The sequence below is a fragment of the Anabrus simplex genome, chromosome 2, assembly GCF_040414725.1.
Source record: "Anabrus simplex isolate iqAnaSimp1 chromosome 2, ASM4041472v1, whole genome shotgun sequence".
In the NCBI taxonomy this organism is placed as follows: Eukaryota; Metazoa; Arthropoda; class Insecta; order Orthoptera; family Tettigoniidae; genus Anabrus; species Anabrus simplex.
In genome coordinates, this window is record NC_090266.1 from 874758540 (window position 1) to 874778037 (window position 19498).

The 19498-nt window shown below is 40.8% G+C and overlaps 1 protein-coding gene across 4 annotated transcripts in view; it reads left to right on the forward strand.

The window, feature by feature from the left end:
• phtm (phantom) overlaps window positions 1-19498 on the forward strand; it is a 486877-nt gene that overhangs the window by 457342 nt on the left and 10037 nt on the right. For all 4 annotated transcript variants that reach the window (XM_067139510.2, XM_067139509.2, XM_067139508.2 and 1 more), the window contains one exon: window positions 10893-11067. In XM_067139510.2, the coding sequence (XP_066995611.2) occupies window positions 10893-11067 (175 nt within the window). The remainder of the gene's footprint in view (window positions 1-10892; window positions 11068-19498) is intronic.

Consider the following 19498-nt stretch of genomic DNA (forward strand, 5'->3'; position numbering starts at 1 on the left):
TTCGTGTTTCTTAACTTTTAAAGCAGATTCCAAATATCAAATTTCACGTCTGTAACATCTTCATTTTTGAGATAACAGTAGCCTAATTAAAAGAATTCAACACCATTTTCAGTCACTTTTACACCCCCTCCCCATCCACCCAAGTGCTATATCCGAAAACTAAAAATACACGTTTCCTTATTTTTATAGAGATAAAAATAACATTTTTCACTTCTGTCACATCTTAAGTTTCTTGAGATATACTGTATAAATTCTCATTTTAAACTTTAACCACCCTTTTAGTTCCCCTTAAGAGGAGTTTCCAAAAATAAATCGCCTATGTTTCTTTACATTTACAGGAGATTCCAAATATCACTTTTTACGTCTGTAACATTCTACGTTTCTCTGATATTCTGTAGATACTGTCTTTCAAAAAATTCACCCAAATATGTCACTCCTGTTTAACCGCCATTAATTGGATTTTCAAAAAAAAACAAAAAATACGTGTTTCTTTATTTTTAAAGGAGATCCCATATGCAAATTTTCAGTTCTGTAATATCTTCAGTTTGTGAGATATATGTATTCTCACTGAAGGCATTCAACCCATTATTCACCCTTTTACACCCCTCCTATTGGGATTTTCCGAAAACCAAAAATACATGTTTCTTTATTTTTAAAGGAGATTCAAAATATCAATTTTCACATCTGTAAACGTTTAAAATTTTAGGATGTAGATACACTCATTTTAAAAATTCACCCCCCCTTTTCACCCCCCCATTAATTGGATTTTCCAAAAACAAAAAAATACGTGTTTCTTTATTTTTAAAGGAGATCCAAAACACCAATTTTCAGGTCTGTAATATATTCAGTTTCTGAGATATAAGTATCCTCACTAAATTCATTCAACCCATTTTTCACCCCTTCCCACCTTTCCTATTGGGATTTTCTGAAAACAAAAAAATACGTGTTTCTTTATTTTTAATGAAGATTCTAAATACCAATTTTTGCATCTGTAAACTTTCAAAGTTTTGAGATATAGATACACTGATTTTAAAAATTCACCCCCCTTTTCACACTCCCATTAATTAGATTTTCCCGAAACAAAAAAATACGTGTTTCTTTATTTTTAAAAGAGATTAAAAGTACCAATTTTCAGGTCTGTAATACCTTCAGTTTCTGAGATATAAGTACCGGTATCCTGATTAAAGGCATTCAACCCCTTTTTCACCCTTTTTCACCCCTCCTATTGGGATTTTCTGAAAACAAAAAAAATACGTATTTCCTTATTTTTAAAGAAGATTCTAAATACCAATTTTTACATTTGTAAACTTTTAAAGTTTTGAGATATAGATTCACTCATTTTAAAATTTCACCCCCCTTTTCACCCCCTTAGCGACGGACTATCAAAAAATCCTCTCTTAGCGAGCACCTACATCTTAATATGAATGTATTCCCAAAATTTAATTTCATTATGTCCTGTAGTTTTGGCTCGGCGATGATGAATCAGTCAGTCAGTCAGTCAGGACAAGCTATTTTATATAATAGCCGGTACTTATATCTTATATCTCAGAAACTGAAGGTATTACAGACCTTAAAATTGGTACTTTTAATCTCTTTTAAAAATAAAGGAACACGTATTTTTTTGTTTCTGGAAAATCCAATTAATGGGAGTGTGAAAAGGGGGGTGAATTTTTAAAATCAGTGTATCTATATCTCAAAACTTTGAAAGTTTACAGATGCAAAAATTGGTATTTAGAATCTTCATTAAAAATAAAGAAACACGCATTTTTTTTTTGTTTTCGGAAAATCCCAATAGGAAAGGTGGAAAGGGGTGAAAAATGGGTTGAATGAATTTAATGAGGATACTTATATCTCAGAAACTGAATATATTACAGAACTGAAAATTGGTGTTTTGGATCTCCTTTAAAAATAAAGAAACACGTATCTTTTTGTTTTTGGAAAATCCAATTAATGGGGGGGGTGTGAAAGGGGGTGAATTTTTAAAATGAGTGTATCTACATCCTAAAATTTTAAACGTTTACAGATGTGAAAATTGATATTTTGAATCTCCTTTAAAAATAAAGAAACATGTATTTTTGGTTTTCGGAAAATCCCAATATTAGGGGTGTAAAAGGGTGAATAATGAGTTGAAAGCCTTCAGTGAAGATACATATATCTCACAAACTGAAGATATTACAGAACTAAAAATTTGCATATGGGATCTCCTTTAAAAATAAACACGTATTTTTTTGTTTTTTTGAAAATCCAATTAATGGCGGTTAAACAGGAGTGACATATTTGGGTGAATTTTTTGAAAGACAGTATCTACAGAATATCTGAGAAACGTAGAATGTTACAGACGTAAAAAGTGATATTTTGAATCTCCTGTAGATGTAAAGAAACATAGGCGATATGTTTTTGGAAACTCCTCTTAAGGGGAACTAAAAGGGTGGTTAAAGTTTAAAATGAGAATTTATACAGTATATCTCAAGAAACTTAAGATGTGACAGAAGTGAAAAATGTTATTTTTATCTCTATAAAAATAAGGAAACGTGTATTTTTAGTTTTCGGATATAGCACTTGGGCGGAGGGGGACGGGGTGTAAAAGAGACTGAAAATGGTGTTGAATTCTTTTAATTAGGCTACTGTTATCTCAAAAATGAAGATGTTACAGACGTGAAATTTGATATTTGGAATCTGCTTTAAAAGTTAAGAAACACGAATTCTCGGAAAATCCAATGAATGGGGAGGGGGGAGGTGAAAGAATTGAAAAATTAATTGACTTAATTGTATGAGAATACTTACATCTAATAAAAACTAAAGTTGTTAGGGCCTACAGACGTGAAAATTGGTATATGGATCTCCTTTAAAGACAAAGAAAAGCCCGTTTTGTGGGCAGGGGGTGGAATCATCTTGGGATGCGTGAGTGAAAAGTAGTTGAATTCCTTTCATGAGGACACATAAATCAAAAACTGAAAAAGTTACAGTCGTGATAATTGGTATTTAGAAGATCCTTTACTATTAAAGAAACAATTATTTTTTGCCGGAGGGGAGGGGAGGAGTGTGAAAGTGAAAAAAGTGAATTATTTTAATCTGAAAACTGAAGGTAATAGACGTAAACAATGGTATTTGAAATCTCCTTTAAACATAAAGAAGCACGCCTTCTTTTAGTTGTTTTTTTTTGGGGGGGGGTAAATAAACTTAACGGCGGTGGGGTGTAAAAGGAGTTGAGACCAATTTATTTTACTGTTCATAATGTATTTATAAGGAGCCTCCGTTGCTCAGGCGGCAGCCTCTCACAGCTGGGTTCCGTGGTTCAAATCCCGGCCTCTCCATGTGACATTCGTGCTGGACAAAACTGAGGTGGGACAGGTTTTTCTCCGGATACTCCGGTTTTCCCTGTCATCATTCATTCCAGCAACACTGTCCAATATAATTTCATTTCATTTGTCATCCGTTAATCATTGCCCCAGAGGAGTGCGACAGGTTTCGGCTGCCGGCACAATTCCTATTTTCGCCGCTAGATGGGGGCTTTATTCATTCCATTCCTGACCCTGTCGAATTACTGGAAACAGGCTGTAGATTTTCGATGTACTTATTCTGATCGTAAACCGATCATTTTTAATCTTTCCTGGGTTCGTTTTCAAGAGCCATCTTTCCCTTCGGACAACGTTCTTAGATTACAGTACCTTTCCTGGCATAAAAATAAAAATTTAAACACATTTGAAATAAATGATAGGAATGAGATCGACCGTCCAGTTTTTCATCTCTATAATAAGGTCAATAATGCACGGAAGTATGTCTTTCGTATGGCCAGAAATCCCCCCACAGTTGCCTACGCGCGACAATGGTGCTGGTCACATTCTCAACAATGACAATGGCAGCAGATGTAATTTACCGCCAAGTAGCGGTCTTGCATCTTGCTGTTGGGTCCAGAACATCTATAATAATAATAATAATAATAATAATAATAATAATAATAATAATAATAATAATAATAATAATAATAATAATAATAATAATGTTCTGGACCATCGTCAAATGTGCGGACCGTGCTGAAAACGGGTCCTGGACGGGTAATGACTAAGAATTTAGTCCGGCTCCGGGTTCAGAACCGCCAAGGCACCCATGACGACACCAGGCCGGATCTCCTGAAGGATTTCATCCATATTAAAAATGCTTATAGGAAAAGATGGCAAAGATTTAGGGACGCAACTGACCGGGTGGAATACCTGGACCTAGCCCGGGATGTATGAAATCGATTGCTGGAAAGAAAGATTGAAAAATGGAAGGAGACTTGCCGTAATCTATTAGAAAACGAGTCAGATCGCGAATTTTGGCGGATTCTCGCAGAAAACGAGTCAGATCGCGAATTTCGGCGGATTATATATCTAAAACAATGAGCATTCAATTATAAATTTCATTATAATACCGTAGCGAAGCACGGGTACCTTGCTAGTCTTTAATATGACAGGCAGGTTTAATAGCAATGATGAGGAGCGCTGGATTTCTTGTAAGGAAGTGGACATCTAACCACCCCGCATTATTATAAAATATCTCGCCAGAAGATGTGGACCGAAATTCCCCGTTGAATTTCAACGACAATGAAATTACGAAAACGTTGGTAGTGTTATGCAACCCAGTGAATGATAAATTATTGATGATATTCCGTCTAAACCAGACAACACTGTAACGAAAAGGATCGTGTTGAGGACGATTGCTTTTATATATGACCCTATACGACTTTTAGGCCCCATAATTGTCACTTGTAAAATATGTAGGCTAGAAATTTTGGTCAGCTGGAATAGACTGACATGTACCTCAAAGGTAAAATTTAAGGACTTCTTGGTCAAACATTCATGAACAGTTAGCAACTGTAAACGACATCAAGGTCGACCGCTTGATCACTAGTACGAAAGGTAGTGACGGTTTTTCAGATGCCATTGAATTGGCAAAAGGCGCTTGCTTACAGCTTCGAACCGTGGACACTGGAGTAAATGTGAATATCAAAATACTTAGCTCAAGATCAAGAGTAGCTCCCTAAAGGAAACAATCGCTACCAAGACTAGAACTTTATTGTGTTCTCTTACTTGCAGAATTGTATCAGAAGACACATCGGGCAATAAGGAGGACATTTTACGCCGTTAGATTATGGTTTTCTCAAGCATAACCTTACCTTAACTTGCTTATTTACTTTCGCGCTGAAAGCTATTTCTTGCGAACATGGTCAATCAAAATCAGGAAATGACAAATGTGAGCGATTGGAGTCACGTCAGCAGCAAGAAGAATCCTGAAGATTTAATTTCACGTAGAATTGAACCTAGGAACTTTAAGTATCTCAGCTTATGGTTGAACGGTCCAGAGTGGTTAAGGAAAGAAGCATCGCACTGGCCAAAGATTCAAAAGCTAACAGAAACCTTTGAAGAAGGAAGAACAGATTAGAAGATATTAACGATCGGTCTCCTGAGTGCAGTGGTTCGTCTTAAAAGCATCAGCATGCAAGAGGACGACTGTTACTTTCTATTCTGGGATACAGTATATGTATTGGATTGCCGTCGCCAGAAACTGCAAAGAAAAATTGTGCATCACTGCGCAATTTGTTACAGACAGAAGGCCACAACAAGGGAACAGCTCAGTTACAAGAGGCAAATGTCTAACAATCACGGCCCTTTACTAGTATGGGTGTTGATTATTGTGGTCCGTTTTATATTAAACAAGGAGTGAACTAAAGACCTTGAGTCAGTAACTGATCTGTCAAATGAAACATTCGTAGGATCGGATCCTTGAGACGCTTTGTCGCAAGAAGAGGACTAAGATTTACAGTGACAATGGGACTAACTTTGTTGGAGCACATAATGAATTCTTATTCTTCTTCTCCTTAATCTGTTTCCTTCCAGGATCGGTTCTTCCCTCGGCTCAGCGAGAGATCCCACCTGTACCGCCTCAAGGGCAGTGTCCTGGAGCTTCAGATTCTGGGTCGGAGGATACAACTGGGGAGGATGACCAGTACCTCACCCAGGCGGCCTCACCTGCTATGCTGAACAGGGGCCTTGTAGTGGGATGGGAAGATTGGAAGGGATAGACAAGGAAGAGGGAAGGAAGCGGCCGTGGCCTTAAGTTAGGTACCATCCCGGCATTTGCCTGGAGGAGAAGTGGGAAACCACGGAAAACCACTTCCAGGATGGCTGAGGTGGGAATCGAACCCACCTCTACTCAGTTGACCTCCCGAAACTGAGTGGACCCCGTTCCAGCCCTCGTGCCACTTTTCAAATTTCGTGACAGAGTCGGGAGTCGAACCCGGGCCTCCGGGGGTGGCAGCTAATCATACTAACCACTACACCACAGAGGCGGACAATGAATTAACGGAGTTAATGTATTTATCAGACTTCAAAACTGAAATCACCCGATATGCTACGGACCAAAACATCAAGATTCAATTTTTTCGTTTCAATATAGGCACCTGAGCCAAGGCTCTCCTTGGTGCAATACAAATAAATTACAATGTCGGCTATATTCAAAATGTAATTACAAAATAAAATACAGTAAATATATAATTAACATGATGTAATAGATAAGATAGGACAAAGCTTCCTAAACACAATTAATTACCATACTACTTTAAATATTTAGTTACATTACTCTTGAAAATAGATAATGTTGGTAACATTTTTTATATTTTTTGGAAGTGAGTTATACGTACTTATAGAAAATGCCAAAGAGAATTTTGACCATAACTAGTAGAATGAATCTGACTGTAGTGAATATTATAAATAATTCTTGTTTCATAATTATGAATCTGTAAATTGGTAATTATTATGTGTTTGAGCGGCCTAATTTGTTTTGAATTTTACAGATCATAATTATAGAAGTTTTTATGCGGAGATTTGGAAGTGATTTTATTCCTCCGCATTTCCCTCACATGGGAGGCATTTGAGAGGCAGTTGTTAAATTGGTCAAGTTCCATTTGCAACGAACAACTATGAATGCCAACATAACCTTTCAAGAATTCTACATTGCATTGTGTCAAACTGAAGCTATTCTGAAGTCCAGACCACATGTTACCATGTCCACCGATCCTGCTAACATAGACACCCTGACACCTGGTCATTTTCTCATTGGATCATCCATGCTATCTGTCCCAGACCACAACTTAAACTGATTTCGAACCCCTCATCAAGGAAGATAATATTCCACCACTTTTTTCGATGAAGGGTTTGGTAACATAGGTTCATGTTCATCCAGGACGAATTGGGCTTTTTCCAGTAGTTGCTGTGAAGACTAATAAGGGCTACTTCGAGCGTCCTGTTAATAAATTATGCTTGCTGCCAATGTTCGGTGACAGTCAAATGAACTCCAGTATTTCATGAGCCTAAAGAAGGCTCAAAAACGTGTTCATGACAAATTTAATAAAGGGAGGAAAGCCGTTCTATTCCAAACTGGAGATTTGATGTTGGTAAAGATGTTTCCTGCCAGTTCTGCAATTGACCAGATTAGCGCCAAACTCTAACAGAAATGGTCCAGTCTCAAGAAAATTGTTATGTTGTTTGCTCCTGTAACGGTTAAACTGGAGGATCTAAAGAGTCAGAGGATATCCAAGGCTCACGTACACTTATTCAAACCTTACTACCAACGGAACACGTAACTGGGCGAATTTGCCGTGCGGTTAGGAGCTCGCATCCGGGAGATAGTGGGTTCGAACCCCACTGTCGGCAGCCCTGAAGATGGTTTTCCGTGGTTCCCATATTCACACCAGGCAAATGCTGGGGCTGTACCTTAATCAAGGCCACGGCCGCGTTTTTCCCATTCCTAGGCCTTTCCTGTCCCATCGTCGCCATAAGACCTATCTGTGTCGGTGCGACGTAAAGCAACTAGCAAATAAAAGACGGAACACATAAACATTTAAACTTCGTTTAATTCTATCACCTTAGATTGTATTGTCTTGATATACCTTTGCCCGTGTAAAAGGAAAAAAAAATTCTTAGAATTTTTCTCTTTCAAGAAAAAGAAACTGCCCTACGTCCTTAAGTATGAGAATTGTTCTAAAATGACCCGGTTTCGGTAGTATGGAATAAAAGAAAAGTTGGACTTCAGAAGAAAAGAAATAGAAAATTTTAAGGGAGAATCAGAATTAAATTCGTACTACAAACAGAATTCCCTCCAGCATGAGATTGACATGGAGTTTATTTGTACCGACTATAGTGCAAACTAATCCTATTTCCTCAAAAAATGTGTCTGCATAATCTAAATTTCCTTTAGTTATTTTTTGTCTTGTTTTTGTTATTGTTGTTGTTGTTGTTGTTGTTGTTGTTGTTTGGGTCATCCATAGACTGGTTTGATGCAGCTCTTCCTGTCGACGTACTTCACTTATAGCAATTACATTTAATTTTGATCTAACCATTTCCCTTTATGATTCTCCTGCGGCATTACCTTCTCTTCATTGGCGCACCAGTGCATTCCAACTCCCATTACAATTAGCTTCTCGTCTCCTCCTGTTTTAAATCTTCTATCTCTGCATATATACTTCTAACATCCCATGGTCCGACTCGCACAATGTCAGTATCCATCTTCCTGATGATTGCCTCCCTCCGTGCAATCCCCACCCGGAGATCCGAATGGGGGACTATTTTGCTTCCGGAATATTTTACGCAGGAGGAAGCCATCATAAGTACATCATTCAGTCATACAAAGAGAGCTGTATGTCCTCGGGAGTTAGTTAAGGCCTTAGTTTCCCGTTGCTTTCAGCCGTGTAGCAGCATCAACACAGCTAAGCCAAAGCTAAATAGCATTATAAGGCCATATCAGTCAATCAACCAGACTGCCGCCCTTGCAATACACGAAAGGCTTCGTTAGTCTGGTCTCTCGACAGATACACCTCCAATATGGTTGCATCTACGGTTCAGATATCTGCTTCATTGGGACACACAAGCCTCCCCACCGCGGCAAGGTCTTATGGGACGATAAAGTGGCAGGCTGAGTTGTTCAAGTAGAGCGCTGACCTTTTGAGTCCAACTTGGCGGTTTTGATCCTGCCTCAGTCCAAGCGTATTTGAAGATGCTCAAATTTGCCAGCCTTTTGTCAGGAGACATAATGACATAACGAAAGAACTCCTGCGCCATAAAGTTCCGACACCTGCGAAAACCTCAAAAGTGGGGCGTAAAACCAACAACATCAGGCGCTACAGGCATATGATCACGCTAGTCCTCACACAAAACGTAGTGTCTAAAATTCCTCAATACTCTTTCAAGTAAGATATTGGCCGAGGTTTGCTTTTGACGATTATGATATTCCAACGACAAAAAACATTAGACGCATCATCTAGAGCAGAAACGCATTGCCTAAAGAGCTGCGAATGGACTCGCCCGGGTATCCCTCATTTAGGCACACTTGAATGTCTCTGTCCAATTCGTCGTGTACGATCCTGCAACCAGGAGACTAATATCTGGCCAGTTACGTCAAACAACTCCTCTTAATAATGATAATCCATTCTCGTATTTCATTTCACATATGCAGATGAAATTTTGAAAACTGTTATTACCTTTCTCAGCTGTATTAAATTGCACATTAAACTATTGAGCGAGGTGTAAACCTTCTTACGGTATACAGGCTAAATAATATGTTCATACTTTCTGTTTAATTTATAGCTTAAGGACATCGTCATTATTAACCCCGAATTTCACTCCCGGTATCCATAATTCATAGTTGTTAATATATATCTTTTTTTTTTTTTTTTTGCTAGTTGCTTTACGTCGCACCGACACAGATAGGTCTTATGGCGACGATGGGACAAGGAAGGGCTAGGAGTGGGAAGGAAGCGGCCGTGGCCTTGATTAAGGTACAGCCCCAGCATTTGCCTGGTGTGAAAATGGGAAACCACGGAAAACCATTTTCAGGGCTGCCGACAGTGGGGTTCGAACCTACTATCTCCCGAATACTGGATACTGGCCGCACTTCAGCGACTGCAGCTATCGAGCTCGGTTTAATATATATCGCCACGTTCTAGGTCCAACACAAATTTAGTACTCTGCGTATATACTGTGTTTTTCTTATCATTCAAATTGTTATTGAGGTTGTTTGCTGGAGTTCACTTCCCGTTAAACGTTACTCAAACCGTACAGAAATCTTCTGTGTCTAGAGTTCCTCAAACACATACGTAAGATGTTGTCATTGATGCTTTCACGGCCCGTACTTATAGACTTTGAGAAGCCTTCCTCGTGAACAGGCGATATTTTCTTCTGAAGACGCAGAGCAAAGTTCTCTGCGAAATGTTAAGAATTTCACCTTGTTTTCTTGACACGGGTTAAGCCCAAAAGCCTATATCATAACTTACGCAAGATGTGAGTTAAGTTGTCATCACGATTATAATATTCCAGTGACAAGAATATAGTGCTGCAGACTAGATTTGAATATGTTCATCGTTGTTCAGCATTACGTGAAAATGAACCATTGCGTGAAATGTCAGAATTAATCAGGGGCAAATTGTTTCGCTAATGACGAATTCAGTACTTTCTTCTTATGATTACGTTTCTGAGCTTTTAATTTTACTTGAAGAAACAAATGATTAAGTAATTATGTTTTAAAACAAGTTTTAACTAAACTGCTAGTATTCGTGTAATAATAGATATTGGTGTCCGGTAAGTTTTAAGTACAAAGGTTTGGTCGCTTAGAAGGTAACTTACGAAATGTTACTCTGTATTTCCTGTGGTCATGAAACCTAATTTTATTGGTTGTCATCTTCGGTAGTAAAGCAGTATCAGTCATTAGACACTAGCTTCTTAGGGGGCCATTGTTTGACGGGTTTTGATGGTAACTTGTTTTTTTTATCTACACTCTGTGGATCTTTTTTGGAAATATTTTTACTTACTTTGAACGTTCATGTGCCTTACAATTCTTTAATATTTACTTTCAATGAACAGGTCACAACGATTGAGGGTTACCGAATTCCTGCTGGAACTATGATAATACCTTTGCAATGGGCAGTACATATGGACCCTGAAGTTTGGCCTGAACCGGAAGAGTTCAGACCTGAAAGGTTCCTGTTGTCTGACGGACGATACTACAAACGTGAAAACTTCATTCCCTTTCAAACTGGTAAGTTTTGAAGTGACACGAATTTGTTCATCTTAGCCATATTAGTCTTAATATAACTTTGTGATTACTGTGGTGTCCTTTTAAGTACTGATGACTTTAAAACAAATTGTTGTTGATCCATCTTGAAGACTGTTGACCAATATGTACAATTTCACATCAAATCAGTGCAGAATTCGTATTTGATACTTTTCACATTTCATCATATTACACCTTTATTACAGTCTTACTCCCTCCAAGATATCCCTGCAAGTTTACATGTAAACATAACTGTGTGTGTTCCTTTGAGTGGACCGTGTTTGATTGTGCTTCCCGTTCCGACGACATGTCCTTTATTGTCAATAGGTACCTGCAAAACCCATCTGATATGTCGGGAGTCGGGATATGTGTTTCCAATGATATCTGTACAAGCGTAAGATACTAAACTAATGGTGCGGTGGTTTTCACACTTGGCAGCACCTGATTTCCTGGGAATAGGTATCAAAGCATTACCGTAAGTGTTGAGAATGCTTTCCGCCTGTAGACAAACGTTTTAGCTTTTGGTGATATTCCGGTTCACTCTCTGCAGATCAGCCTCATTGATATTCAAAATTTCGGTGCGAATTGCATTTTTCAGTTCTTCTATAGAGTGGGGTTTAATTCTATACACTGTGTCTTTCTAACTACGCTACAAATAGAAGCCGCAAGGCGTTAAGTCGGTAGAGTGCGCTGGCCATGTAGACTACCTGTCCCCGAAAACATACACTGCATTCATTGAATTACCAGCGGTATGCGCTGAAGGTTCTTCTTGCTGAAAATATCCGAACGACCACTTCTGTTCAGCCAGTTGAGGAAAAATCTCGCTCAGTGTTAATTATATGTATCGGTCGGAATTACAGTAATGTTGTCGTTAAAAATGTGGCCGTACAATTCTTTTAGCACTAATAGCACACCGAACCCCTGTTATAAGGTTACGAAGTTGAGTACTATGAATTATTCTTGGATTCTTACGTACCGGGCGAGTTGGCCGTGCGGTTGGGGGCGCGCGGCTGTGAGCTTGCATCCGGGGGATAAGGGGTTTGAATCCCACTGTCGCAGCCCTGAAAATGGTTTTCCGTTGTTTCCCATTTTCACACCAGGCAAGTACTGGGGATGTACCTTAATTAAGGCCACGGCCGCTTCCTTCCCATTCCTAGGCCTTTCTATCCCATCGTCGCCATAAGACCTATCTGTGTTGGTGCGACGTAAAGCCACTAGCAGAGGATTTTTACGTGGCAATGCCAGTTATTTCAGACTTACACGGTCATACAAATAAAACCATGCTCGTCAGAAAACAGCACTAATTCAGGATTTAATTCACCACTATTGACAGACTGAAAAGGAAAAACAATTGCAATAATGCTCTCTTGCGACACGATATATTGGTTTTAAATTTTGCGCGACTTTGTAAATTTCCTTTTTCTTGCTTCCCACGGTGGTGAAATTGTTTAACTCGTTTTTGTTTAGCGCTGAACCTACAGTTTTGAATATACTGTACCCGAACGGCCTGGTCATCGTACTTTAATTCGACATATCAAAGGAATTTTATAATTTTACGCTGGCAAATAGTTTCATGGCCCGCAGTTGTTCGCTATGGCGGAATATTCACTACGCATAAATCGTTACGGAAGCGCACAAGTGTCTCTATGAGTATTAAGAAAGTTCCACTCTTTAACAATGGAGCATTGGTAATTCTCGACCTAAAAAGCATTCCTCGTTAAGGAGCTCTTGTCATGAGGGATTTGAAAGGCAGAAAAACTTACATCACAGGAAAGCTACATGGGCACTTAGCGGTACACGGAAAACTCCAGTTGTACTCACCGCATGTCATATTTCCTTAATACTGAGAAAGAGAGTACATGTCCACCACGAGCCTTACGGGCTCTTCTAGTGAGGTAGGTCAGCAGAAAGAGAAGAGAATATTCAAACTCCCGCCGAACTCAAGAGGCAATGCGGAAATTCTGTTGCGCCGTCTGAAATTTACGGTAATGCCACCTTAGATTCTGCGAGGGTGTGATCTAGCTAACTTCACTATTAGTTATAAATAAACTCTTCTAAGTACGGAGTCACAACCGTGGGAATTTCTTAAGGCCATCGGCATAAAATAACCGCAATAACTTCAGTAATTTAACGTATCAATGTCTGAGAATTAACCCCAGACACTGCTGATTGGCTAGGCACAGAGGACGCCAAGGCCGAAGCTGAAATGCCCGCGAAGGGGCGAGGAAACGAATTTGGTCATAACTTTTGATCCAACGATCGATTATGGATCGAACTACGTTGAGAAGGTCAATATCACTTCTCATACGAGTGGACCACGCTTCGACACCCAGCTCGGTCTGCAAACATCGATATGGGAGACCGGACATGAACTCGAGTGAACAATCCGGAAGAGTCGCGGAAGTATTATTTAAGCAGCCACCTTCTTCAACCACTACTACTTCTGAACATTCAGTCACGGGATGAGTCCACGCTCGTCGATGGACCGCAATTCGCGCCACCACTAAGTACTAAAAGTACACTTCAGTACCGGGCAATACTATGATTTCGCTTATTTGGTAATGTTGCCAAATTTACAATTTACTGATGGACGCCAGGCGCATAAATATCATAGACAATGTATGCGAAACACAAGTAGAGACTAAGCCTGCACTTACTCATCATAATCACGTGCTATATTTCGGCACATTGTGATAGGGGTAGACATGCGCTGCACTTTAGGAAGGAGTCAGAGTTATCGCGGGATTAATTCACACCATAGTCAGTGAGTAGATAAGCTGACAGTCATTCCCAGCATTCGCTTGAAGGAGAGACTGGTTATGGTCACACATACTGCAGTCCAGCCGTAACATTTAGGCAATGAAGTACAGTCATCATTTGGGGAGGTACCTTGTCAGCGAAACAAACCCTATCCGGCAAGGACACAAACATTTCCGAAAGTGCCCCATTCGATTATCATGGAGTGCGCACCACGTCGCCTCATGCGATATTCGACATATATTATCGCAGGTTTCTTGGTTTGGGGGAGGAATGAAGATTGCACAGTGAAAGTGCTGGTTGCATTACACACCAAATTTTTAAAATATCCTTGAAATTTATTTGTTGTTAGGTTAACCCCTTCGGTGGGCGATGCGGCGAGATCCGCGGCTACAAGTCGCTTGCTCGGTGGGGAACGCGGATATATCCGCCGATTCGGATTTTTTTTTCTCAGTTGCCTGCCTGCAGAGGTTTATTTCCTTTTTAGCAGCGTATTCTGGATGAGTCTTCCCTCTGATGTGAATTTTTTCAACTATATTCTCCCAATACAAATGTGTCATCCACGAGTTGCAATATAAAGAACGCAGCTGAGTCCGGGCAAGAACGACCTAAGGCCTAATAGCTCCGCGCTGAAGCTTTAGCTCATCGCCCAATCGTCCCTTGGATGTAATAATATTGCTGTAGAAGGGATTTCTAGAGATTATGACACTGAACAGACTTCTCTGATGACATTTTAGAACTGTGACCTGATTTATTATCCCCAGTCTTGAGTTCATCCTTCACGTCTGGAGCGTGTGTTTATCGCGAGTTACACAACATCTTATTATGGTACGCATCCGTAATACAGTCATATTTCATGATTTCTGGCCAAACTGCTGAGACCAGGGTTCTATTCGATCCTTTTTCCTACATTTTTTCCGCTAAAATATCTATAACGAATTACCGCCTCCCGCTGTTAGAGGAAGACGATTTACGGGTCATGATAAACAAAATGTTGGAATTTAGTGCGGAGAATTGTGATATTAGTGAAGTAATTTCTGCCGAACGGGAATTCGTAAGTGACAGGAATTTACATGGAAAATGTACTGCAAGCTCGAATATACAGGGTTTGGGCGTAGCTGATGCGAATGTTCAGCAGTCGCAGAAGAGATGACACGTGTTCGATTCCAGTTCAAGTAGCGATCATGACAGTGACAGTTGTAACGATAATACTGATTACAATCCAACCATTGCAAGTTCTTCGTCAACTTATACTGAAAATGGACAAAGAAATTCCCGCTTTTATGCAAATTTCCATCGTGATGTAAAAAGAGTGTTTTTAGGGAAAACAAAACTGAGCGAAATAGTTCAATTACTTTCTTATGACGAGATATGCCAGAACATAGCTGAACAGACAAAAGATGCCGAGCAGGAAATCGCACATAAATCCCAGTTTAGTAAGACAAAAGGAAGGAATCGAGATCAAGACCGTGTCCGGACAAATAAGGACGAAATAAAGCTTCTTATGGCCATACTGTTGCCGCAGGGGATTGTAGAGAAACCTAAATTAGGACACTATTTCTCTCAATCGCTTGTTCACTACGGCTACTTTCAATGAGCTGATGACACAGAAGAGATTTTTTCTCGCCAGATTGAGTGACCTGGCCAGCCTCCTAACCCCAACTTGGCAGGTTCTATTCTGGCTCAGACCGGTGGTATTTGAAGGTGCTCAAATACGTCGGCCTCTTGTCAGTAGATTTCCTAGCATGCAAATGAACTCCTGTGGGACTAAATTCCGGCACCTCAGTGTCTCCGAAAACCGTGAAAGTAGTTAGTGGGACGTGAAGCCAATAACATTATTATTATTATTATTATTATTATTATTATTATTATTATTATTATTATTATTATTATTATTATTATTATTATTATTATTATATTTTCCTCCACAGCTTTTTACATATCTCTGACAATGAGTTGAATAATGCACAACTTCCTCCCAAAATATACGAGATAAATCCAGTATTTGACCACCTGTTAGCAACATTTTCGGAAGCTTATACCCTGATGGCAAAATGTCAATTGATGAGAACCTCTTGCTATGGAAAGGGTGGCTAGGGTGGAAGGTTTATATAACAAGAAAACGATCGCGTTTCGGAATGGAATTATATAAATTATGCGAAGGCGAGACAGGTTATACACTGACTGACAGAGCAAATGCAACACCAAGAAGGAGTGGTCAGAACTTTATGCCAATTGCAGGGTAGACTGACGTCACTGAGGTATGCTCATGATGTGAAATGCGCCGCTGTGCTGCGCACGTAGCGAACGATAAATGGGACACGGCGTTGGCGAATGGCCCACTTCGTACCGTGATTTCTCAGCCGACAGTCATTGTAGAACGTGTTGTCGTGTGCCACAGGACACGTGTATAGCTAAGAATGCCAGGCCGCCGTCAACGGAGGCATTTCCAGCAGACAGACGACTTTACGAGGGGTATGGTGATCGGGCTGAGAAGGGCAGGTTGGTCGCTTCGTCAAATCGCAGCCGATACCCATAGGGATGTGTCCACGGTGCAGCGCCTGTGGCGAAGATGGTTGGCGCAGAGACATGTGGCACGTGCGAGGGGTCCAGGCGCAGCCCGAGTGACGTCAGCACGCGAGGATCGGCGCATCCGCCGCCAAGCGGTGGCAGCCCCGCACGCCACGTCAACCGCCATTCTTCAGCATGTGCAAGACACCCTGGCTGTTCCAATATCGACCAGAACAATTTCCCGTCGATTGGTTGAAGGAGACCTGCACTCCCGGCGTCCGCTCAGAAGACTACCATTGACTCCACAGCATAGACGTGCACGCCTGGCATGGTGCCGGGCTAGAGCGACTTGGATGAGGGAATGGCGGAACGTCGTGTTCTCCGATGAGTCACGCTTCTGTTCTGTCAGTGATAGTCACCGCAGACGAGTGTGGCGTCGGCGTGGAGAAAGGTCAAATCCGGCAGTAACTGTGGAGCGCCCTACCGCTAGACAACGCGGCATCATGGTTTGGGGCGCTATTGCGTATGATTCCACGTCACCTCTAGTGCGTATTCAAGGCACGTTAAATGCCCACCGCTACGTGCAGCATGTGCTGCGGCCGGTGGCACTCCCGTACCTTCAGGGGCTGCCCAATGCTCTGTTTCAGCAGGATAATGCCCGCCCATACACTGCTCGCATCTCCCAACAGGCTCTACGAGGTGTACAGATGCTTCCGTGGCCAGCGTACTCTCCGGATCTCTCACCAATCGAACACGTGTGGGATCTCATTGGACGCCGTTTGCAAACTCTGCCCCAGCCTCGTACGGACGACCAACTGTGGCAAATGGTTGACAGAGAATGGAGAACCATCCCTCAGGACACCATCCGCACTCTTATTGACTCTGTACCTCGACGTATTTCTGCGTGCATCGCCGCTCGCGGTGGTCCTACATCCTACTGAGTCGATGCCGTGCGCATTGTGTAACCTGCATATCGGTTTGAAATAAACATCAATTATTCGTCCGTGCCGTCTCTGTTTTTTCCCCAACTTTCATCCCTTTCGAACCACTCCTCCTTGGTGTTGCATTGTCACTGTCAGTCAGTGTATAGCATGACCTGCTTCATTGTGTATCATAATGAACAGCTGTAAAAGACCTAACACTGTGAAGACTGTAAATACTGTAAGTATTACCTGTATTGTAGTGTAATATAGTCAGTTTATGTCACTTGTAGGGAGGCGATATAAACTTGATCCCTCGAAAGCGCTAACCAACATAACAGAAAATTACGTGAGTATTATAATTTATTCCATTGTATATCTTTTAAGTACATGTAAACTTTGTAAATCTACAATTTACATATACAGAAACATTTCTTTACAGGCAGAGATTGATAGTAAATTGCCTAAAATATTCATGCGAAAGTTACTGTATAAACAAAAACCAGAGTTTTGCTGTCAGGAAGAAGAAATCTCGATTTCACAGTGTGAAAGCACTTAGTACGTTTTTGCATAAAGTATTGAAAAATAGAATTTTTCACAAATTAAATACATTATATTCAAGTAAATATTTCTCTTTTGGCCCTTCAATATTTAATTTTAGTCTAATATTGTTTTCAATCAAGTAATTAAATATTTTCTTCAATCAGGGAAATCGCTCCTCACCTGAGAGTGAGCTAGTGTGTACCGAGCTCCCCGCTTAAGGGGTTAAGATGTGTGTGTCAGGCAAGCATCTTGGATTAATTCATCTCTTTGTTATGGATACCTGCGCCATGTGTTGCTAGACATATTTGGGGTCTCATCCCTTCGTACGTTTAGCACGCCGGAGAATCAGATTAATACCCTGATATTATGTATAATTATGTAGATTTGCTATCTTATTAAGGGCCGATTACCTTTGATGTTAGGCCCCTTAAAACAACAAGCATCATCATCTACCTTATTAACAGTGGGAATCAATTTTCGTAAACCGGGCGAGTTGGAAGTGCGGTTAGAAGCGTGCAACTGTGAGTTCGCATTCGGGAGATAGTGGGTTTGAACCCCACAGTCGGCAGCCCTGAAGATAGTTTTCCGTGGTTTCCCATTTTCACACCAGGCATATGCTGGGTCTGTACCTTAATTAAGGCAACGTCCGCTTCCTTCCCTTTCCTAGACCTTTCCTGTCCAATCGTCGCCAAAAGACCTCTCTGTGTCGGCGCGACGTAAAGCAACTAGCTAGCAATTTTCGTAATAATGCTTACTTCAGTGTAGTATACGAGCCGCTTCCCGGCTATATGATTTAGATTTAAATGAGATGAAGGGACACGTTAAAATGTAAATAATGGGTTGAAGCATTAACTGGGTCCACCTCTGTAGTGTAGTGGTTAGTGTGATTAGCTGCAAAGCCCGGAGGCCCGGGTTCGATTCTCGGCTCTGCCACGAAATTTGAAAAGTGGTACAACGACTGGAACGGGGTCCACTCAGCCTTGGGAGGTCAACTCAGTAGAGGTGGGTTCGATTCCCACCTCAGCCATCCTGGAAGTGGTTTTACGTGGTTTCCCACTTCTCCTCACGGCAAATGCCGGGATGGTACCTAACTTAAGGCCTCGGTCGTTTCCATCCCTCTTCCTTGTCTATCCCTTGCAATCTTCCCATCCCCCGCAATGCCCCTGTTCAGTAAAGCACGTGAGGCCGCCTGGGCGTGGTACTGGCCATCCTCCCCATGTGTACCCCCCAACCCAGTCTGAAGCTCCAGGACTCTGCCTTTGAGGCGGTAGAGGTGGGATCCCTGGCTGAGTCCGAGGGAAAAACCGACACTGGAGGGTAAACAGATAAAGAGGAAAAAGTAGAAGAGGCATTAACTGAATTTGTTTTCTTGTAAATATTTTGCTTTGGTTTTGTTTGTTTGTTTGTTTGTGTGTTTGTTTGTTTGTTTGTTTGTTTGTTTGTTTGTTTGTTTGTTTGTTTGTTTGTTTGTTTGTTTGTTTGTTTGTTTGTTTGTTCTTGGTTTGTTCGTTCTTGGGTTGTTTCATGAATGTCATTTGAAGAATGATATCCAAGCTCAGCCGAGTGCTGGGATGAAGCAGGGGTAGTTGTATGACCGATTTAGCCTGGCATAATATTAGTCCAGAGGTATGAAATTGTCAGTGAATTCAAATATGTGTTGCACATACGGAATGTTGTTTCCTGTT